Source organism: Vigna radiata, chromosome 5, assembly GCF_000741045.1.
Source record: "Vigna radiata var. radiata cultivar VC1973A chromosome 5, Vradiata_ver6, whole genome shotgun sequence".
In the NCBI taxonomy this organism is placed as follows: Eukaryota; Viridiplantae; Streptophyta; class Magnoliopsida; order Fabales; family Fabaceae; genus Vigna; species Vigna radiata.
The window spans coordinates 6,694,065-6,717,622 of record NC_028355.1 but is presented as its reverse complement, the minus strand read 5'-3'; the positions used below and the strand labels follow the sequence as shown (position 1 = coordinate 6,717,622).

Genomic DNA, 23,558 nt, shown 5'->3' with positions numbered 1-23,558 from the left:
TATTTAATTAGATAAAAAAATTCAATTTTATTTTACGACATTTATTTAATGAATGTTTATAGCTTAACCAACTTATTTGTAATTTGATTTTAATTTTGAAAATTTTTCTTAATATCTTAGTAGTTTTCTTTTGGTTTAATTTTTGAATTTTTTTAATGTAGGTTGTATTTATTTGTATAAGATGGATAGCTATCCATTTTTGAATTCTCAAATGAATTCTGATTTTATGTCAGAATTTTCTTCTTTTATAAACGAAGTCGGTGAGGGTGATTACACAGATAAATTTTCTACTGATTGTCTACATTTCCACAACCATTGTCTACATTTCCACCAAATGTTGCTCCTTAAAGGCCCACTGGGCAACCTCCTAGTCAACCTCCATCTTTTGTGTCAAGACCCCCTCCTGGTTCTATTCCACCGACGCTTAGTGCATTTGCGCCTGTTTCTGGGATTCCTCCTCCTGGTGGTTCTCCACAAACTCGTCCGCTAGTGCCACCTCAAGCGATTCATGGTGTTCGTCCTAGCCCGAGTCCTTTTTCTTCACCACCAATGAGTGCTTTGGCAGGTCCCCAACGATTTCCTGTTGCCAGTGTGACATAACCTCCTGTTGGACCTCCTCCAACCCCTATCCCATGGCATCTCAAGGAATAATGCAGCCTCCAAGTACACCTTTTGGAGCCCGTTCTTGGCAGATGCAATCCCAACAGGTAGCTCTTCTATACATTTGAACTTTATTGTGTTTGAATGTTTTTTACCCACAACATGTGCTGGATGAATTGATAAAAAAATGTAACCTATTCTTGTACCAATACTACATGGAACAGTCTTTTTCTGCATTTTTAAAGGAAAAAGATTTTGGCGCGCCTTTAGCATAAGCATATGCACAAAAGCTGTTACATAATATGGCGGTCCATAATTGAATTAGTCTTCTTTCAATTAGTCTTCATATGTATACAAAATTAGTCTTCATTCTCCTTTATCATTTTTGTTGTCTTTTTCTCCTTCTCTTTATTATCAAATACACAATCCATAATTGAATTAGAGAGGGGTACAACACCTACTTTCATGTTTAAAGTATATTATAAAGCAATTTGTTATAAATGAAACATTGAAAATATTAAATATTATTTTAAACTAATTTAAAATTGAATCTGCAACTTAACCATAAGTTAGAGCAGATTTAATAATCATAGTGAGTAAAGTCTATGAATTTGTAAGTATGAAGATGGAATATAAATGATATATAGCAAAATATAATATCACTAAAAGTAATATTTAACTGTTTTAGATTGTAGGAAAATGAAGATCATGGATCCCAGAAAACAAATATTTGCCCATCATGATAAAAAAAAATAAAGTTTCAAATCAAACGGATCCTTCCCCTTCACTGATGCTACGGAAATTGTGGAAGGTTGTTGCAGATTATTTTCTCACTTCTTAGCTTAATTTCTCTTTTTTTCTGGCATTGATCTGATTTTTGTAAATGCTTTTTTAATTGATTATTTTTATTGAAAAGCTTTCAGCATTCCCCAACACTCGCATCTGAAGGAATGGTGAACAGCACACATTGGAACGTGTAGCTGAAGAAGAAGAAGAAGAAAAGCGCAGTGATGAATTTGAGAGAGTAAAAGGTGAGAGGTAGTTATAATGGTAAGGAAAATGATACGTGAACAATAGTTTTTGACAACATTTAGACACGGGACATAAATGTTATTGGTCCATCTGAAAATTCGTTTTTAAATAGTTAATGACGTGGCAAGGAGAGAAAGAAAAGGATAGATTTTGAAATTGCTTTTCATTTGCGAAATACACCAAATCTCCGCACCATTTGAACGAGAGAGAAGCTCCTGAACCAGCCACCACCGCAAAGTCGAAGTCGTGCGAACCAGCCACCACCGTCGCCGGAGAGCCGCCATCCATCCGAAGAGTTGTCTTCCCTCCACCCAGCCATCCTGTCCTGTCGCGGTATCGTTTCATTGTCGACGTAAAAAAAGGAAACCCTAGACACCGAAGGTCCGCCATTGTGTTCTCTCCCCCCCAACCCACCCTGTTGCCGCCGTTCGAAGACAAAATCTTCACGTTGTCTTCAATCCTCCCAACCACCTAGTACCGCCGGAGCTTCGCCGCAGTGCCGCCGGAGTACCTTGATAAAAAGGTATTTTCTTCCTTTTAACTACGATTTGCTTGAGTTTCTCCTTTCATTGATTGTGTTTTCAAGCACTATTGTTGTTGTTGTTGTATGGTTAGAAGCAAAGCTTACTCTGTTGCAATAAAATTAGTTTTTGTATCGTTTAACAATGAACTGATTCGGTCAGTTTAAGAGGGTGCATGTATCGTTTAATAGTTTTTGTATCGTTTTTGGCGTACCAGCCCCCATTTTTCACTATTTCAATTTCACAATTTCTAGAATTCCTATTCCGCCTAAGACATATAAGATTCACGCAATTTAGGAAGAAAATTTTGCACAAGGTATAATAATCAATATAACTAAAGGTCAATTAAAGCTGATTTTTCTCAACAGAATCTGTATAAACCATATTGTCAATATTGCCTACCCGAGTCATAATCAAATCACTCGGTTACACTCCGACGGTACTGGGTGGTTGGGAGGACTAAAGACAACGTGAAGATTTTGTCTTCAAACGGCGGTGGCATGGTGGGTTGGGGGGAGAGAACACGACGGCGGACCTCCGATGTCTAGGGTTTCCCTTTTTTACGCCGGCAATGAGAAGGCACTGCGGCGGGACTGGGTGGCTAGGTGGAGGGAAGAAAACTCTTCGGATGGACGACGGCTCTCCAGCGACGATGGTGGCTCGTTCGCACGACTTCGACTTTGTGGTGGTGGTTGGTTTGGGAGCTCCTCTCTCGTTCAAATGGTGCAGAGATTTGGTGTATTTCGCAAATGAAAAGCAATTTCAAAATTTGCCCCTTTCTTTCTCTCTTTTCCACGTCATTAACTATTTAAAAACGAATTTCTAGATGGATCAATAATATTTAGACACGTGTCCCTAAATGTTTCTGACCCTAGAAACTTCTCAGTGTTCCTGTATGCACGCCCATCCTAAGCTTGCATGTGTTAGTTAAACCTTTTCTCTGAACCTGTATCTCGTACTTTGGCTTTAGATCTTTGGAAAACCCTTGAAGGAGTAGTTGCTGTCAAGAACCCTAAAAGTCTAGCTGGAATTGAGGTAAGGGAAGCTTACAAAAATTTAATTAAGATTTCTTGCATGATTGAATGTATGTGTGATGATTGAAATGGTATGTAAAATGTGGTATGCTATTTATGAAATTATTTGATGTTTGACTAGAAATTCAGAGTGAACTACATAACTTAGTAAAAATATGAATCCGTAATCGAAAGGTCATTAGGACCGTTTGGTTTCCCTGAAACGTACGGTTAAATATTGTATATGTTGATTTTTAAAGTACTCGGTCATAAACTGAGTATTCAGTCTTATATTAATTAAACTATTAAAAACGTCCGGTTTAAAATATTATTCATTTGAAAAGTACTAGGTCTTACACCAGTACTTAAATTATTAAAACGTCCGGTTTAAAATACTATTTATTAAGTACTAGGTCTTATACCAATACTTGTACTCTTAAAACGTCCGGTTTAAAATATCCTTTATTCGAATAAATATTTGACTTTGTATCAGTATTTGAATTTTAAGAACGTTCGGTCATAAACTATACGTTCTGTCCTACCCATGTTAATATTAGACAAACACTTAACTTACAAAATGTTCGGTTTCCAGTTATAATTCTCCTATTTAATTCCGTCCGGTTTTCATTGGTGAAACTGTTTGGTTCACCTGGACGAGTTTATTATTGATTTTTGTCCGATTTTCATTGTTGAAAATGCTTCTCGGTTCTTTCCTTCCCGTTCAGACCTTTCGGTCACATATTGCAGTCTTCTCGTGATACCCCACTTTCTTTCGGTATTAGACCATTTGGTTATTTCTTTAACGTTGATATATTCAAATATAAGTGATGATGAAAAGATTGGTTAAGTACGATTGAGTAAGAGGATTCCAGGGGAGGAATATCTCATGACTGATTATGGTTAGTAAAGTATGAACAAAGTTATTGTCCTGGTGTCGTCCTGATCCTGATATTCCGTGGTGACCTCTCTCATGCAGAGAAAGATTATTCATGCGTGGGAATGGCAGGAGGTCCGCGGTCATAAGTTAGATGATCGTTGTAGGACTAACCTCGGGTGGCAGCTGATAGTGCAAGCAGCTACTACACCACACCGGGTGCTAGGGACGTCGGGCTACATGTTCATACCGTCCGGACTGTGTCTAAGGGGTCGGTTATGATAGTTAATGTTTGGTTTATATAAGAATGTATTGGTGTATGCATTATTTGAGTGTTTGATATGTTTGAAATGATTAATTGAATTTACATAAGCTTACCCTTATCTGTTTTATTTTGCCCATGTTACCGTTCGATATTTTTGACCGTTCAGATTGTTTTCTTCAAATGCAATGATCATCCTTTAGGTGTGAGCAAAAGACGTCCTTGAAGATACGTTGGAGGATGTTCTTCACACCGTTCAGCAGGAAGATGTGCCGGATGATGTGACAGGACCGTCTGGTCCTTAGGATAGATTTTATTATTTCCTTTATGTATAGAACCGTTCAGTCCACCTTATGTTTCATAGGGTCGTCCGGTCTACTTTTTGTACTTTGACCGTATGGTCCTTCTGTACATATATATTGTACTTTTGTTAAAAGTTTTTAATTCTATATGAAATGTCATATTTCTGATCCTTATCTGAACTAAATCCTCACTGTTCTCATTTATTATTCATATTAACTCCTACAATAAATTATAGCTTTTGTTCTATATTTATTGGGACATTACATCCCGTGTCTAAATGTTGTCAAAAACTGTTATTCACATATCATTTTCCTAATTGTAATTATAATGGTGGGAGAGAAAAATGTCAAAAGTAGTTATAATGGTGAGAATGAGAAATAGAAGAGAGAGAAAGAAGTGTCACGAATAGCAGAGGAGAGAAAAAAAAAATATTGTCACGTAAGCGTGAAGTTAACATCTTTCTTAGTTACTTAACGGAAGGGACCAAAATAATAAAATTAGTAGCGTAAGAACCAAATAATATCATTTTTAAAAGCAGATACAAAACAAAAATTCAGCTCTCAACTTGAGAACTAAAAGTAATTAAAACTAAATTTTAAGATGATGTCTTTTTCTTTTCATTTGATTTTTACGGTATAAAAAAACTTCACTTCAATTTTAAATGTCTTACCCCATTATCAAATAGAATGGACATTTAAATTCTTTAACGACAGTTTGTTTAAGTTATTTAGTTATCTAACAAAAAAAATGGTATGAAAAAAGAGATTAAAATTACATTAAGAAGTAAATTACCTTTTACCCTACTCGATTGTAAGAAATGTACATTTGCCACATATAATACTCTTTTAAACAGACCGTGGGTGGTAATAAAAAATGTATATTTTTTAAAAATATATTACCTCTATCAAACAAGCATAAATATTAAATTTTATTTTATTTTATTTTGTTTTATATTTTTTTATCTTAAATATTTATGTCATATATACATTCTTATTCATACATGCACTTGTGTATTGCAAACTCTTCTAGTATGGTCTCAAAGTCGTGTAAAGTCTTCTAAAAATTAAGAATTAAGTATATTTTAATCTCTCCAAATAAGATAAACTAGATTTTTAGTCTCAAAAGTAAATTCATTATACTTTTGTTTTTTTTCTTTTAATAATATAATAATACATATTAAAATTTTAGATTAAAAAATAAAATAAATATAATTAAAATATTATTATTTTGAATTATAACGTGAATGATTCTTTTGTACGAAGGATTTTTATGTTACAGACATTTTTCATATAAAAAAACTAAAAAAGAATCCATTCAAATGCAGATACTTTTGACAATGCTACAAAGAGATTCAAGTAATTTTTGACAAAAAAAATAATGATTCTGACATTCTTTATAACATGCCGATATTAGGGTTTTACTTTACCTTAGTTCTACTCTTACAAAAGAAACAAATAAGTTTTCAAACCTTTAAATAATAATAATAATATTGTTATAAATTTATCAAATATCATACAAATTAGATTAGAGAATGTTTATTAGAAAAGGAATATTTGTGAAAGAATATACTTTTCTTTGCTTTTAGGGTCTTTTCTGGGCGGATCTACATGCCCTTTTGCTTGGTAAGAAAAGATATCAAACAAAACTAACTATACTTTTTATTTTTTTGTCCTGATGTTAGATGGAAATTTCATGTACGAACTTCGTAGTGATAGAAGAGAAAGTACATGAAGAAAAGAGTTTGATGGTAAAAAAGAGTGTATGCTTCTTATATGAAAGAGGGTTATGCAAACTTTGAAAAAATCACATGAACCTCTCATTATAAGCAGCTTGAAGCACTGAATTAGTGAATCAAACTCTGAAATCTCAATTTGTGCAAGATATGGCCGTCATGTTCATCATGTGTCACATGCGGATGGAAGTGTTTTGCACGACTTGAAAAGAAAAGTGAAAAGGAGAATATGCAATTAAGTTAAAGTAGAAGAAGATGGACTTACAAAAGAAGAAAAGAGAGGTGGGAGAATATTGAGAAAGAAAGAGATGATTTTATAGAGGCACCAAGTGTGCTTCTAGGGCAAACAATTTAGGTTAAGGGCAGGGGCAGCGGGCAGCGGGCAGCGGGCAGGTTGGTGTTCAGAAGGGTAAGTTTGAAGACAGTGAACATGAAAACAGGTTTCATACGGAAAAGAAAATACACCTTTTAATTTTTATTTTGGATGAGTAGAAAAAGGGAGGTTTATTATGTATTACCAACTTTTTCAAATAATATGTTTTATTGATTGATATTCTGTTCTTGTCATATATTTGTACGATTTTTCAATATCATTTTTTAAAAATGTATATTATTATCAATTATTAAAATATGAGTTGTCAATCCAATTGAAATATCATATATTTATACTTCTAATGAAATAAAAGAAAAAATAATGTGCAAATAATAAGAGATTTAACAATAAATATGTGGATTTCACGAGATCTTTTTATTATTAAACAATAAAAAATTTCCAGAAGTAAAAGCTTTTCCTAATGTTTCATTTTCTAACAGATACTGTAGCGCTGTGAACCGGGTTCGGAGAAGTGAATTCACGCAACATTTACTTTTTTTCTAATTTACTTTTAAAAAGTTAAATTGTACTTCTTGTAACTATTTAAGTTTTAGTTATCAAATAAATATTTAAATAATTATATTAAAATTATTTAATCTTCGTTACATTCATGTTAATTAAATATTCAATAGCATTTACTATATTATTTATTTATTGCTTACAGTTTTAACTAAAATAAATTAAGTAAAAATACTTACTGATTGAATAATTAGTAAAATTAATACTATTTATTAACTTTAGTAGTTAACTTATTTTATTATTCAATAACTAAATAATTAGAAATTAAATTTTAATTATTCATCGTGAATTTTTATTAATTAAATAATTAGAAAATTAACATCATTTATTAATTAATAGTAAAATTATTACAATTTAATAATTTAATGTTTAAAAGTTTAATTTTAAAAATATTCTTAAAAATTGAACAAACAGAAAATATACGGTAAGTCTTTTGCCCTTTTATTGTTAAATAAAAAGATCATTTCGCGATGTTACATTGTGGTGTTTATTAGAAAACAAATACCACAAACAACATAGTTTTAATAATAGTTTGTTGTCTTGCATTTTTAGAAAACTTCTTCCACTGATTCAAATTTATTAAAATAATTAATTTTGAAAAATTAATTTGTCATTTAATGACTGGGTTTGATTTGATACATAATTAATATTTCTTAATTTAGATGATGTTGCAAGGCCTGAGTGTGACTTATATCTTAATTATTATGTAAAAGGGTATATTTTTGTGTTATTTTCCCAATGGTGAAAAGAAAAGATGAATGGGTTATATTTAAAGTTTGAAAAGTACTTTACAAGAGGTGGAAGTTGGGATTGCTGTGGCTCACTTTCATGTACATGATGATGATACAGGAATAGGAAGCCTGAAAAACAAAGACTCAGACCCTATTATAATCCTTTTCAATTCCTCAAAAACCTAGTGAGCCCCAGACTTCAAAAAGGATTGATTAGCCTATACATACAACATTTCTACAAACCAAGAATTAAAGAAAAAGTTACACCTGCACAACTACTCTTCTTTCACGTCCAGGGCCTTTGCTTCTGCCAAAAGCCGTTTATACTCATCTTTGGCTTCTTCTATTTTACTTTTAAGATTCGCCACCTGTACAATCATAATCATTCTCTCAATATGCACCAGACTATCTAATTTTAACAAACCACACTTTTTCAATACCCATTTATGCTTATATTTTCTTTTCTTTTCTTTTACATTTAGATGGGGATGGTCCAAGAAAAATACTTTTGTACGTCTGGCTTTTAAAGATTAGAAAAAGCCAGAGAGAAATAAGAACGCGCTCTCTAGTTATTATGCCAATGCAATTACACCAAACTACATTACTTTGTAAAAATTACCTTGAGATTAAGTTCTTCTCCCGTCTTTTCAAATTCTAGACATCTGCAGGGAAAAGATGGAGGCCATAGCTAAGTTCGGCAAATATTTGTAGAATCAAAATGAATATAATTGCACATAGTTGCTGTTTGCCAGCAAAGTGAGCAACATTTGAAACCGGTCCAACTTGCTGAATAGTATTTCATAAAAATAAAACACGTCAAAGTCACTGCAATTAAAAATATACTCACTTCGCACGCAGTCGCTCATTTTGTTGAATTAAATGTAAATTCTTCTGGTCTTCCACCGTGCCAGCTGGAGTTGCAGTGGTCTACACAAAATGCAAGGGTAAAGTTGGCAAAAAAAAACTTTTCAAATATTTATAGTGGCAGAGTCTGATGTCCAAAGAAATCAAGTAAATAACTACAATGAATAAATGAGGAGTTTCTCCAAAAAACACTGGATATAATAAGTAACCATGACACTCCAGTTCAATCATCAATATATGACAAGCCAACGAGCGCCCCCTTAGTTAGGAATACTAGTGGGTCTCCACACATCATTAAGTATTAATGCAAAGGGAACAACTATTCTTTTATTACTAGGGAAAAAATCAACACGCTTTTACTTTCCAAATTCCCAAGTATCACAATGAAAGATTTTTTTGTCAATTTTTTGAAATAAATTAAGAAACATTTCAGACAGCAAAGACAGAAATTTAGTGCTACGCATTCTGTTAGCATCCTCTAGAAGGTAGAGCCCATTGTCTTCTTTAGCAAGTCCAATCATCTTTACTTGTTCTCTAATCCAGAAATTGGCAGGTTGTAGGAGTAAAAAACACTAAACAGTGTAAATCCATTGTAAGCTAGTGAATAGAAATCAAATTGAAAAATAATTTGGGCACATGCAAAACATCCTTCAAAATTAGATTTTGGTTTATCATAACATCTCCTTTTCTAACAATTGTATCAAAAGTTCCATATGCAAGTTGATAGGATATAGGGTGATAGGTTATTTGACAGTTAGTTAGTTAGTGAGAAGGGGAAGAGAAACTTTATAAATAGAGAGTGGGTTTTGTACAGGGGGGTTATTGAGTGAATTCATTATAAGTCTGGACTTTGGCCAGAAGAGGGAGATTATGCTCCTAACCCATTCTTTGTAAAGAGGAATTCTTTTACTGTGAATAATATAGAAAACCCATTCTTCCATTACTGTTTCTATCTTCTGAGTGTGTTCTTGTTAGGTTCCAAATCCGGATACCTAACAAATAGTCTTGTTAGGAGGTAGTTAGTACATATGTAATTACATAACTGTAACATACTAATATAAATAGAGTCTTATTAGGAGCTGTGCAGGCGGTTTTGATTGTAAAGGGAAAAGTTAGGAGAGACAGGTCCTCTCGAAAGACCTTGAAAATTGTACAGGGTTGTTCCTGTTCTTACCACATTAGTAGAACAGTGCTGTTTGGTTTCTTAATAAACATTCAAGAATCTGTCTTGGAGTTTTCCTGTAAAGTCTGGGTACCTATCAATTGGTATTCAGAGCATCTTTTCTGATCCTGTGGTAACTGTTGGGAGCATGGTGAATACAAGAATGGAATAAAGATTGGATGGGCTTGAAAAGATGGTGCAAGAACAGGATAACGAGTATCATAGGAGGTTCCAACCTTTGGAAGACATGATTCAGGGGCTTACAGTGGTGGAGGAGAAACCGTGTTCAACAACGAAACAGACCAATGAGGATTCGGTCCAAATGGAGGCAATGAGGGCAGCAGAGAGAATGAGGAGAAAAGATCGGTAGTGCCCTCCTCAAAATGGGGAAAATCAGACATCCCTATCTTTGCACGAGAGGAGGCCTATGGATGGACTGATAGATTAGAAAGGTATTTTCGATTAAAGGAAGTCAGTGAGAAAGAAAGAATGCCGGCTGTCATGGTTGCTTTGGAAGGGAAAGCCTTGAATTGTTTTCAGTGGTGCAAAACCCAAATCCTTCGTGGTAGGCATTCAAGGTGGCTGTTGTCCACAGGTTTCAACCAACAATGCTGCAAAACCCCTTTGAAATTCTGATTAACTTGTGACAAAGGGGTCTAGTGCAACATTTTGAGCAATTTGAACATTATGTTGGGTTCTTGAAGAGGATTCAACAGGATTATTTGGTAGGCATTTTCTTGAATGGGTTGAAGAAGGATATCAAGGTTGAGGTCAAGTTGTATGAACCCAGAAATCTTCTTTAGTTGATGATGAAGGCTTAGATGGTTGAGGAAAAAATCAGAGCTACAGCAAAAAGGGAGACCCTAGACATAACAAGTAGCATCACTAGTCACCAGGGAGGGCAGCCAGCCACATCTACCCAGCCCATGGCTCCTCCACTTACTGAAGACTATATTCTAGAAGTACATCCAAAACAACTGCTAGATACTAGAAAGACAACTCAAGTGACTTAGAAGTTCTTATCAAATGGAAACATCTTTTAGATATTGAGAATAGTTCGGAATCCGCTACCTGCATTCATAAAGAATTTCCAGACTTTCACCTTGAGGACAATGTGAATCTTCAAGGAAGAGGTATTGATAGATTTGATACAGTTTACAAAAGGAAAAAAGAAGATAGTTAGTACAGTTGTAATTACATAACTGTAACAGACTATTATAAATAGTCTTATTAGGAGGTGAGCAAGCAGTTTTGGAATAATTTGTAAAGGGAAAAATTATGAGAGACAGGTCCTCTCAGAAGACCTTGAAAATTGTACAGGATTGTTCCTGTTCTTACCACATTGGTAGAACAGTGCTGTTTGGTTTCTTAAACATCCAAGAATCTGTCTTGGAGTTCTCTTGTAAAGTCTGGGTACCTATCAAATTCTGACATAACGACAGGAAAAAATGTAGCTAAGGTGTACCAATAATGGAAACAAATTTGACAATTATCATGGTTTTGAGTTACCCTACATACTCCCTAAGTAAATTAGAAATGATACCATTGAAAATATGCTACTAAATGATATTCACTAACAAATTTCAACATAATGATGAAGCAAATGCCGACCTGTTTATTCTGATTAAACCCAACACTGGTTACAATATTTGTCCTCGCAAGCTTTTGTGCATCCAGAAGGTTTACCAGTTCACGTGTGTTCTTCCTCTTATTCTGAGAACCTGAATGAAGAAACATTAGCTAGATAAAGTTGGTAAGCTAATGTTATAAGGTTTTGTTCCTCAGAAAAGCAGTTACCTTGTTCCAATCTTTGCAGATTTTTGGAACACTGAAAGGAATTCCCGTATGCTTCTGCATTGAAAAGAGAGGAGGAACGTTTGTTCGATACAACTGGTTTTTCTACAACCACTGGTTTTTGCATTGATATAATCCCAGGTTTAATCTTCCTCTTTACTTTGTATCCAAACAATGTACAATGTGTATCCCTGCAGAATTTTAAATAGAATACTAGACATGTCAGATATTAATGCTAAACTAAACTACAACACACTGACAGAAGGCTCTTCATTTGGGCAAAGGCATGGAAGAGGAAGAGTAGTGTAGTACACACAGTCTTACCCTTGCTTATGTAAAGAGTATGGGTGGCCAAACAAGCTAGCCCAATCCATTTTAACCTGGCCACCACCAGCATGCCAAAAACTGGTTAGGGCACGTTACCCAACAACTAATGGCTGGCTGGAATTATGGCTCACCCTACATAGGAGGGTGGGTTGGATGGCCCGAGGAGGAGCCCATCAAAAGTAGGAAAAAAAGTTCCAACTTGACAAATTTAGTTAAAAAACCAACAGTATATCAAAAACTAAGCCTAAATCCTATTTAAATATAAATTTTGTTATTAGCCCAGAGAAATTGAGTCTACAAAACAAAGTAACAATAACAAACATGCTTTTGATTTCCTAAAAGTACTAAAAAATTAAAAAAAAAATACAAAGCAAGAATCCTAAGCCTAAACATAATAAAATTTTCATTTTCTTAAAGAAGGTGGACTGGCAGACCAGGGTTGGCAGGGCATGTTGTGGGTTGAACAACATAACAATGCATGGCATATTTTATGGTTTCAACCCATTTTGTCACTCCTGGCAAAGAGGTAGTTTCCGAATTCAAACAACCAACCAGTGCCAAGGTGCGACTTTACTGTTGCACCAGGACTCGCCCTCTTAGATATTAATTCTTAAATACTTCAAAAAAAATATTTAAACATACATGTGTATTGGTTGGCACACAACTTAAATTACACAAACCAAACGCTTGGAATGTTTCAAAGTAGAGCAGGACAAGTAAGACTAGAGATCACTACAAAACACTATACCAGTATTCCCATGTCATCTGCTTCAATCGCACCTCAAGCTTTTGAAACAGGGAAGTTCTTTCAAAATCTTGTTTGTTATGTGTTGGCTCAATAAAATCTGCCTGCAGGATACCTGAAATTACCAGAGATTAATTAACATAATAGGAACCCATATACTGCAGATGCAGTACGTCTCTAAACATCAGATAAAACTTGAAAGTGAGTAGTAAAGTATTACTCACCAACAACTCCTCTACCTCTACTGTCTGAATAGCTTACAACCTGCCAAAATGGCTAGTATATGGAAAGGGTAACAACAGTATTAGAGAGTAAAAACAAAATACAAAATGATAAATCCATGTTAAAGCAAAATAAACAGAATGAGTTAAAATGTCTAAATACTATTATTTTACAATATTTTTAGCAGAATGTATTCAAAATGAGAAAAGGGGAAACTATGAATATGATAGGATATAATGTGAGGAAACAGATTAAGAGGTAAGAGGTAGTTGTGAGTTAGGTTGTTAGGGTAAGTGAGGTTTCCTTTATATAGTTGGGGGGGTCCTGGTATGCAGGGGACTTTTGGGGGATAATTTTGTAGATTGAGCTTTAGCTCTTTGTGAAAGGGAAACCCTTGGAGGAGAGAGTGTTCTCCTATTTTTTGTGTTCTTTTCAATCTATACAACAAAGAATATTACTCTTCTTTCTCTTTTCAATTCTGGATTGCTAACAAAATTGGTCCAGGAATCCTTTGGAAAAGTAAAACATATGACGATGCCAAGAATAGCGTTCTCCCTCTAAGTGAGATTGGCTACATGGGGTCACACAATGCCGCTAAACTTGTGTTGAAAACTAAGTCCTCAAGGATATTATTATTCAGCATGAAATCCCTTAAACAAATGGCTATTGTATCCTTCATGGGCTCTCTATCCATATATATAAGTCTATTGCCTCCAGAATCTCCATACTAGTGTCTGCCTACACTCTAGTAACCTTTTCTTCATGTGTCCAAACTAACTTAACTGATTTTGATATTTTTTTTTCTCGATAGATATTATTATATCATAATATTTGTATCCTTACTCTTTCTTGTATAGCCACACATTCTTTTAACATATTCATTTGCTAATACTACATTTTTCTCTTGTTGTGGCTTTAAATTTAAACCAAACATTAACTAGCAAAATTTAGCTTTGACAGACACAGCACAATCTTCCATTTACTTTTGTGTTCAAGAGTTTATTCCATCAGTGGCATTGTGTCCCTCCAACATCCAGATTTCTTTGCTCAGCACTTGCTGGCCCTTCTTCCCTTTAAGCTCCCTTGCCAGTGTTCTGACATGTTTGGTCGTTTTGAATAACAATTTTGAAACGACCAAACATTTTTAACTTCCACTTTTGTTTTTCACCTATTTCCACTCACCTTTAACTTCCTCGTAAAGAAACTTATAATCATTGTTGTCATTTTCAAGCATGTTTAGGGAACTCCCCCCAAACACAACACAACAAACAAGGTAAATAGCAAATATATACAAGCTTGAATCCAAGACCCCTTCTCTCTTCCCTCCCAACCCTAGAAAGGAAAAGCATATGCTTTACACGAAACATAAAATTTTACCCAATCATACTAAAGTTTATAAAGAATTTACCAATTAATCAATCACAAACATATATAAGCATACACACTTAATATATATTAGAATATTTTAGGTTAAAATTACCAGTATAAGCCGATTTTTGTGATATACATTAAAACCATGGATATTGACTTGAGGAGCTTCCTTAAGAAATCCGATTGTTGTGACTGTCAAAGCTGTTCCCTACAAAAATAATCCAAATAACAATACTTAAACAAAGTATAAGGAAATACAATTAGTAGAACATTTTGTCAAACTAGGCTTGTTGGGTGTGCTTTCCACATACATCCTAGTGAAAGGATTTGTCAAACAAATCATGATTGAGAAAGGCATTACATAATTCATTTTTCTTAAGAAACCATTGACATGTAACATGGGAGAAAATTAAACAAACATGTTTGGTGACTAGAGAAAAAGTTGCATTGTAGCCATTACAAAATTGTTGATAAAACCCCTTAACCACAAAAACCCATAGATTCTCTTTGACTTGAAAAACTATTTGCATCCAATGAATTTGTAATCTTATCAAAGAGAAATGAAGGACCAAGTATCATAGAGTGGAGCCCTAATCTTAAACCTCAAGGCTTCATTCCTAGTAGGATGAGAGAGTTCTTGTTTATATAGATTATGACTGCATACTAATGAAAAGAGTAGGGTGAATTATAGGTAGTATTATGCCATAATTGGAATGACTTTGCATTGGGTGTGTTTGCATTGGTGAGTTTGAGTGGTTTGTGTTCGAAGATGATGGGGATGGCCTTAGTTGTGGACTAACGCCTTGAGATGTTTTGACACAGGAGGACTCATGAATGACACCTTCTTTTTGACAAGAGGAAATAAGTCCATGATTAAAGTAACCTTTGGATTATCGGATCTGATCCTCTTAATGCTAACACTAAACTGATTTTTTATCATGGAGAAAAAGTGTTGAACCACATAGCTGACTTCGGATTTTTGATTTAGTAAGAAAACCCATGTGATACAAGTACACTATCTATATAGGTAAGAAACCAAGCGGCACCAAAAACATTTGGGACAGTCGAGGGACCCAACACGTTAGTATGAATTAAATAGAAGGGAAAAGTGCTTGTATTATTACTAACTAGAAAAGGAACATGTTTGTGCTTAGCAAGCTCACACATTTCACAATTGAGACTTGCAACATCTAACTTGCTAAAAAGGGAAGGGAATAATGATTTTATGACCCTAAAGGAAAGATGTCCAAGGCAGCAATGATGTAGGAAGGCCTTATTCCTGTTGATCTTTATTGAATCAAAGAAAAAAGAGGTGTTGTTTTCCAGTTCTAGTGGCAGATTTGGATGGTCCAAGTAATACAAGCTATTCCATTCTCTAACAAATCCCATTGTCCACCCTGTGTTCTGTAGAATACAAACATTGTCATAAAAAATAACATTACATGATAGATCTTGTATGAGTTCTTTTATGAAAATCAAACTGACACAAATTTAGGAATATGATGGACACTTTTAAGGTTATGGATGGGCTTATTTGGACTTCTCCTTGATCTACTGCAGTCACCAGAGATCCACCAGAGAACCATCAGTTGTGGATATTTTCTTGTTACTAGGGCAATGGGTGTAAGTTGAGAAATGTTTAGGTAGGGGTGTCATGTGGTCGATAGCCCCATAATCTATTATCCAATATGGGTTATGGTTATCTGAGGCATTAAGTCCAAAAGAAGAAAACTCACCAAGCATACCTAAATGTCAGGGAAAAACTATCTGGTGACTTGTATCCATCTTTTTGAGGAATGACCTCATCTGCTGTACTTCAACTTCATACTGGTTAAGTTGAATAACTCCTATGTTTTCTTCATCTGTTGCAGCACCTATGTGAGCTGGTCCTCCCTTTCTGGTGTTGTCTCCTTTTTTTCCCCACTCCTTGTCACGATTATGGGATCCCCAATAAATACTAGGTGGCTCCTTTTTTCCATGGTTGGGGTTTCCAACATTATTCCCCTTCTGCTTTCTTCACTTTTGACCATAGCTACTAATTCATTTATTCTTGGAATTTTGTCTTTACCAAGAATCTAGACTCTAACTAGATCAAACTTTTTAAATCACACTTCATGTAAAAGGAGAATCTCCCGTCATCAATTGTGAATGGAAGAAATTTGCTATTGATTAATCCTTCAATGATAATATCAAGTTGCTCTTTGGCAAAAACAACAATCATTGTTAGTGGTTAACACATCAACCAGCACTTGAATGTGGAGAAGATGTTCAGAAACAGAGCAGTTATCACGAGTTGTATCATTGGCAAGCTTTCAAATTACTATGTGAATGGAATCTCATCCCAAAGTTGCCACGTTGATTTGCCTCCTATAGAACAAGCGAGCATTTCTTGTGACATGGAGATTGGAGCGAGAGAAATTAATTATGTTTCCAGACAAAATACTCAGCAGTCACGCAATTGGGATCACAATCCTCAATTGACAGTTCTTAGGAATTTAAGGATTAACAAGGAGAAGAGGAAAATTTTATCCCTTAATAATAGATTCAACCTTTATTTATCGGATTTTGAAATCAAGCTTTTCATGATTGAGTGAGAAAAACTAGTTGCCAAAATTAATGTTTGAGGAGCAGAGGTGGAGGAAGAGAAAAAATCTAGTCAATGTTTAGAGATATGGATCTGCATACCATAATAGAATTTACATAGCAGGCAAAGAAATTGACTTTACTACCAAAGCTTCAACTATTTATAATTATATAGAGATGAGCAAACTATGCTAGTAAACTAACTATAGCAGAGAAACTAACTAGAGTAAGGATAACAAATTGTAACTAACAAAGTTTAGGTAAGCTAATAAACAATAACAAATTAAGAGTTTTAACTGATCCTAAACAAAAAAGGAGATATAGTCAAGTAATGTATATACTCAAATACGTATAATTAAAAATATTCTGAAAGTTAGGCAATAACCGTTGCAGATCCACCAATAGCTGGTGCATATTTAACAAATTGAGGATATTTAAGATCATCAGCAATGTTGTGCAGCTTCACAACTTGCCCTCGCAATATAATTTGAAAAGGTTCTGGGATCTTCAAGTACAATATGGACAAATATACCTGGGCAACATGAGAATATTAGAATCAAGAAAATTCAACCTTAAATTTCCACTACACCATAATTTGCTAAATCAAGCATACATGTAATGAGTAACGAAACCGATTAGCTATGTGATTCTCATTTATACTCTTCCAGGCTTTAAGTGTATCAATACGCTTGATATCCCCTGCAATACGAATATCCTGCATATAAGAATTACCCCTCATTAGCAACAAAGCAAGATTATAAAAACTGAATAAAGCAAGAAAAAATAAAACCAATAAAATAACAAATACAACCTTAGAATCTGTATCAAAGTCTAGCTCCAAACTCCCATCATCATTGCACCACAAATTGTAGATAATAATTTTAGTACCATGAGGTCCAATATCATCAAACTACAAGAGAGATGAAAATTTTCTAGTCAAAATAAGCTACTAATACATAAAGATAGCAACCAATATCATGAAACACATTAGTACATTATTGTCGTAAAAATCATGTGATGTGTTGAACAAATGGAAATAGGAACATTTAATATTTATTATCCTTCAAGTAGTTCGTTCAGTTAATGAATAGCATACTTCAATGTAGCTTAGGGAGTTTTGTTGTTTTAATTGTTCCCTTAATACTAGTAATTGATATTTAGCATCTTTGTTAGGATGTGGAGAGTTTATGAAAGGAAAAAGGGGAAACAGAATACTTAAACTGTAAACAGTTAAGTGGGGGCGGGAAAGGCCCTTTATAAGGACCTTTAACTGTTTTGGGGAGGTAGTTAATGACTTTTGAGTGTGTAAACCGGTCCTGGCACCAGGTGGAGGAGGTTAAGCTCCTACTGTTAGTGTATCCTTGAATTCTTGTTGTGAATACAGAACATACTTTCTCATTCTTTTTCCTTTCTTGTTGATTGAAGAGTAAGCGAGAGTGAGAGCTGGTAAGGTTTTCTTAACCGAATCCCTATCAATCTTCGTGATCATTCTTGTTACAAAGAAATCCATTTGTTGAGTAGTAAAGATACTCCAGCACATTCAAATAATTTTCTTTCACTTTGACTAATATTTTGGATATCATAAGATAGTTGTTTATCTTTAGGATACCATATAGTTTATCTTTAGGATATTATGAGAGATTTGTTTTTCCTATTTTTCGTTTTTTCTTCATGGATTTTACATTTCAAAAAGCCATATTAATTATTGTACATCATATACAACTAAGATACAAATTTTGTTTCTTTCAACTTAGTATTAAAGCACCCAATCTCGGGAGCTGGATTTTCATTGCTTAATATATAGTGATTGTTCATTGTGACACAATTTATCATGCATTTGTGGTTACATTCATCACATACTGTCGATGTGGTGCTGTTCATCACCCATTGTCCACATGTACTCTTCACGGATGAAGAGAAAATCATCACTTTGAGCCCTAATAACCTTCTAAATTTGGTGGGCTCTTATCAACCTAATGGTGTAACTATCTACATTGCATGTAAATACTAGTCCAAAAGGGTGTATAAAGTTGAGCCACATTCAAAGAGATCATTCTCGTAGAAACAACACAAATTACAAAACAAATCACTCTGAAATTAGACAATTATCAATGTGAAAGGGAAAATGTAGAAACTAACTTGTTTCAGCAGATCTGCCTCTAATGAATATGGTGACCAGCGCAACAGCAAGGATAAATTAGACATAAAATGCTCATTTCCATTTAATACTTTCAATGATCCAGTGGATGTATCAAATTCATAATTCACCTGAAATTGAAAAAGATGAGTTAGTAGAGTAAATTGAAACTAAGAGAAGCTTTTACCATAGAAATTTATCAGGAGATGGATGTAGAGGTACCAAAACCTCCAACTAGTTAAAAATGAAAAATACCACTTACCATGGGCACTACAATTCTGTCAAGCTGTGTCTGTGTCAAATACGTATATGACAGAAGTCCAATGCTTTGAGTCAAAATCCTGTTCAGGACAGAAACAGTAAGAAAAAATAATAATTTGTTCCCCCTCTAACCTCATACATTGTTAGCCTGCTGAAAAGTCTCCCTATCTTCCAGCCAAGAAATTAAGTGCAGCAATTAGTCAAAAAGGAAAAGGGGTATCCGCTAAAGATCAATAATAATGAGCGTAAATAGAACGAATTAACACTAGAAAGCAGATTATTTCAATTTTTCAAAAACCTTATATCTTCACATTTCTCTGAGGTTATAAAAAGGAAAGGAAAATAAAGGCGAATTTATTCATTTTTTTTATAAACAATAATTAGTTAAAAAAATTACATGAACAAATAAATCTGAGTGGGTATTGACTTCAAAATATAAATAATCAATAATAATACTTGTCCTTTCTTCAACATAATAAGGTGACAGCAAATACAGCAGGCAACACATTGCCTTCACCATCTTTAGGGTACTGTTACATTCACTAGTAGATGCATACCTATTATTTAGATGGCAACTGAAGACTATGGCATCTGCACCAAGCCTCATAGTACTGGTCTTGAAGCCATTTCCATCTAAAAGACCCAATTGAAAAATAAATATGAAAGGGAATATGAAAACAATAGCAGAAAAATAAGTCAAAATCCGTACACCGTCCAATAGCAAACTGTGACTTCTTATCTGAAAATCCAAAACTCATGCAACGACGCATCGCCTCTGGATCCATTCCACCACCATCATCTAATTTCCAAGTGTTAGGATCAAATAAAAACAATTAGAATCAATGTATCCGGTGTGAATATGAAATATTCAGGCTACAAGTTTAAAGCCACAATAAAGATTCAAAAAATATGTTCCTATACAAAGAATTCCAAAAGAAATATACCTTGAATCAACAATGCTGGACTCCCATCCCTTGGGTTTGAAGTTTTATCTACAATGACAAAGGTAGCCCCACTTTGGATCTATCCTAAGAACAAATGTTCACAATGCAAAAAAAAAAAATAGGAACAAAAATCAAATAAAAATATGTATTGATGGCTTAAAAGATGGAAAAGGCGTAAAACAATAACAGCAACAAACATTTATGTTTACAAGTACAGGTAATGTACTATCACCAGGCATAGACTAGCTTAGTACACTGCAGATGACAAAAGAAAATGACAGGTAATGACATTTAAAATAGCATGCAGTTCAATAGTTCAAACATCAAGAATAATAACCTCATCAACTGCATTATCAAGAAGCTCCGCTACGGCTGCAAACAGAAAAAAAAAATAAAAAGATCAGATCCTGGAAAAATATCACCAAAGGTGGTCAATTAAAATGGTCATAATAAGAGTCTATAAAGATGGTAAGAACATACCACCAAATGCCCACTTATGGGAAGTTGCATTTGAGTGAAGGAACATGGGGTGCACGTGTAGATAACTTTTAGCATCTGCAACCCAAAAAGCATAACAAAGGGATAAGAACCCCATGTAAGTCAGGCAGGAAGAAAAATTATCAACAATTAAAGATGTATTTATATGTATTTGTACACAGAACAATGAGTAGAGGAGTTGCATCCATAGAACCAAATTATAAACAAATACTAATCTGACCAAAAAAATATATTGGATTACTTTGGACTGTAACTTTAGAACCAATCCTATCATCATAGTTTCCAGCTTTCCAAAACTGCCTGCACAAGGGTGCTGCACCAATGGGTGACACATAAGAAATGCCTGTGTCATCAACTGGTGATGGTCCCTGCTCCAATACACTGGAGTTACTATGACCTGTACTTGGACCAGTAGAACTTAGATTTTCTTCAGAATCTTGTCGAGTAGTATGACTTTGATATCTCTTATCCGTAACAAAATCTCCCTCCAACTTAACAGCTTTCAAACAAACTGTTTCACTTTCATCATCACTGGATAAATCCACAATTTCTGTAGGGCCCATATTTATCCCTATAATCACAGTAAATTATAAGAAAGCAGGTTAAGATGACAAAACAATAATGTAACAAAGTAACTAAAATGAGCCGGCAGATTAAACAAGTAACTAAAAAATTATTAGAATGCTAACATTGCATTCAATACAACTTTAGAAACAGCTTAAAGTTGAAAAGGAATAATGTCACTGAGCTAAATTTTGAACCTAAGGTATAATCCACAAATAGCAGGGTAGGGAGGCATATATCTCTTAAAACAAGCATGAGAGAATACGTTTACATGGAAATCAAATTACAACACTTGCATTCATTAAAATTTTACATAGGAATAGAATGCACATCAGTTGACTGGACCTAAAATTTTGATTAACCGGCATGATTAGTAGACGCAAAATTTAACATCATTCGTTTCGCCCCCAAAAACCCGTTGAGAATTAAACTCATTATACCAATCATGACCATCTTATATCTCTAGGCATAGCATGACAATACGTTTATAAAACCCATAACATATTTTCATTTAGGTTTAGCTTCAGTTGTAACTTGAACTTTAAGGAGAGAAAGCGTAGTCAAAGAAACCAAACTAAGAAAACAGAAAATTACTTCCCAAAGGAAAACGAGTAGACAACAACAGTAAGAAACTGAAACACATTATCGGAAAATGGAACGAAAACGAAACGGGGAAGCGGCGAACAAAATCACGAACTCGTTGCAGGAATTAAGTATAGAAGAAAGAGAATATAGTGGTTAAGAGTTAGGGTTTTTCGTTTTGATGAAAGAAGGCACGGAAATGCTTATCAGAAATAGAAAAAGTGGTGGAATGCGTAACGATTACAGAAATCGTTATTGAAAGGAATGGTATGAGAAGAAAAGAGAGGGAAAAAGAAGTGGCGGTGTTGGGCCGCCGCAAGATTCAGGTGACTAACCTCTCTCTCCGACTCCGATTTCCTTTTTGGTGATTTTGTTTTGCTCTTAAGTCTCTCTCCCGCGTTCGCAGGTGCATCTGATTCCAACATCTTTTTAATAGGTCATCATTAACAAACACTTCACTTTTTTTTATGGTATTCAATTTTTAATTTACACTGGTGAAAAATACTACCTCCCTTTTAAAGATATGATTATAAAAAAGTAAAAAAAAAAATATATTATTCTAATTATTATTTATATCTTTTATATATTTATATATATATATATATATAGTGAATTTTTCTTTTTGATGTCCATATGTATCTTTTAATTTTAAGTAACAGTTTCTTTGAATATATTTTTTTTTCAATTTGATCATTTCTTAAATTTAATTATTTTTAATTATAAAAATAACCTATAAGACAAATAATTAAGATAAAATTAAAAAATTATCTATATTTAATTTTATTATTTTTTATTATCATAAAAAAATATAAATATACACGCATGTTTTCACTTGTTAAAATAAAAATGTTATTAATTTATAAAAATATATTCTTAAAAATTAATTATAAAAAATAAATATAAAATTTTAAAATTAATATAATTTATAAAATAATTAGTATTGACAAGAATTAAATCGGTAGTAAAATATGTAAAATAAAATATAATTATCAAGCCGTTATTTAAAATAATTCATATAAGTGTAAGTAGAATTACTTTTTTTTATTTATACTTGCAAACATGTATCCATTTTTTTTAATAATATTACTATCAAAACTATAAAAATAAATAAAAATAATTTTAACAGTTGTATTTATATATTATTTCAGTTAAAAATGATTAAATTAAAAAAAAAAAGTCAAATATTAAAATAAAACCAGTAATTTTAAAAAATAATTATTTAAGGGATAAATTTGGTAAAATAATTATTAAATTATAAAAAAAAAGTTATTTAAAGGATGATATATTTAAAGTTGAGTTGGTTCTAAAAAGTGTTTATTTTTTCCTAAAACTCAATAAATAAAGAAAAAAAATAGATTTTTTAGGTTTGACAAGGATTGTCCTTACTCCCATTATTTTTATTTAAAATGAGAAAGTATGATCACGTTGTTCTTTATGAAACATTGTTTGAAATTGATTTGATTTTTATAAGTGAATCCACAAGGACTAGTCTTCCTCTTATGTATCTCTTCATAATGGAAAATCATGGACCACATAGTTCTTAT

At 33.5% G+C, this 23,558-nt stretch overlaps 1 protein-coding gene across 6 annotated transcripts; it reads right to left on the bottom strand.

Moving 5' to 3' along the window:
- Positions 1-7,968: 7,968 nt before the first annotated feature.
- Positions 7,969-22,457, bottom strand: LOC106762492 (protein MICRORCHIDIA 6). 6 transcript variants are annotated; one of them, XM_022780549.1, is made up of 21 exons: positions 22,222-22,440; positions 21,110-21,439; positions 20,851-20,925; positions 20,708-20,742; positions 20,371-20,449; positions 20,136-20,225; positions 19,984-20,059; positions 19,428-19,506; positions 19,168-19,296; positions 17,840-17,938; positions 17,642-17,743; positions 17,414-17,560; positions 14,555-14,653; positions 13,077-13,128; positions 12,856-12,967; positions 11,784-11,971; positions 11,598-11,707; positions 8,808-8,887; positions 8,580-8,622; positions 8,228-8,328; positions 7,969-8,089 (listed from the first exon to the last, which is right to left on the bottom strand). In XM_022780549.1, the coding sequence occupies exons 2-20, from the start codon at positions 21,429-21,431 to the stop codon at positions 8,236-8,238; spliced, it is 2,010 nt and encodes a 669-aa protein (XP_022636270.1). In that variant the 5' UTR covers positions 21,432-21,439; positions 22,222-22,440; the 3' UTR covers positions 7,969-8,089; positions 8,228-8,235. The 6 variants fall into 6 exon arrangements, 4 of the variants coding, with proteins under 4 accessions (XP_022636270.1, XP_014501924.1, XP_022636269.1 ...); XR_002667730.1 differs by lacking the exons at positions 7,969-8,089; positions 8,228-8,328 and adding exons at positions 11,058-11,106; positions 11,325-11,413 and having other exon boundaries at positions 8,578-8,622; positions 22,222-22,441; XM_014646438.2 differs by having other exon boundaries at positions 7,969-8,328; positions 22,350-22,457.
- Positions 22,458-23,558: the final 1,101 nt, after the last annotated feature.

Bases quoted from the DNA above. Each gene is read 5' to 3' on its own strand.
- LOC106762492 (XM_014646438.2), bottom strand. From the start codon at position 21,431: ATGGGCCCTACAGAAATTGTGGATTTATCCAGTGATGATGAAAGTGAA. The intron at 20,743-20,850 runs GTATGTTCTTAC...TTCTGTTTGCAG, and splicing joins CCATAAGTGGGCATTTGGTG to CCGTAGCGGAGCTTCTTGAT. The intron at 20,060-20,135 runs GTACGGATTTTG...TGGGTCTTTTAG, and splicing joins ACAGTTTGCTATTGGACGGT to ATGGAAATGGCTTCAAGACC.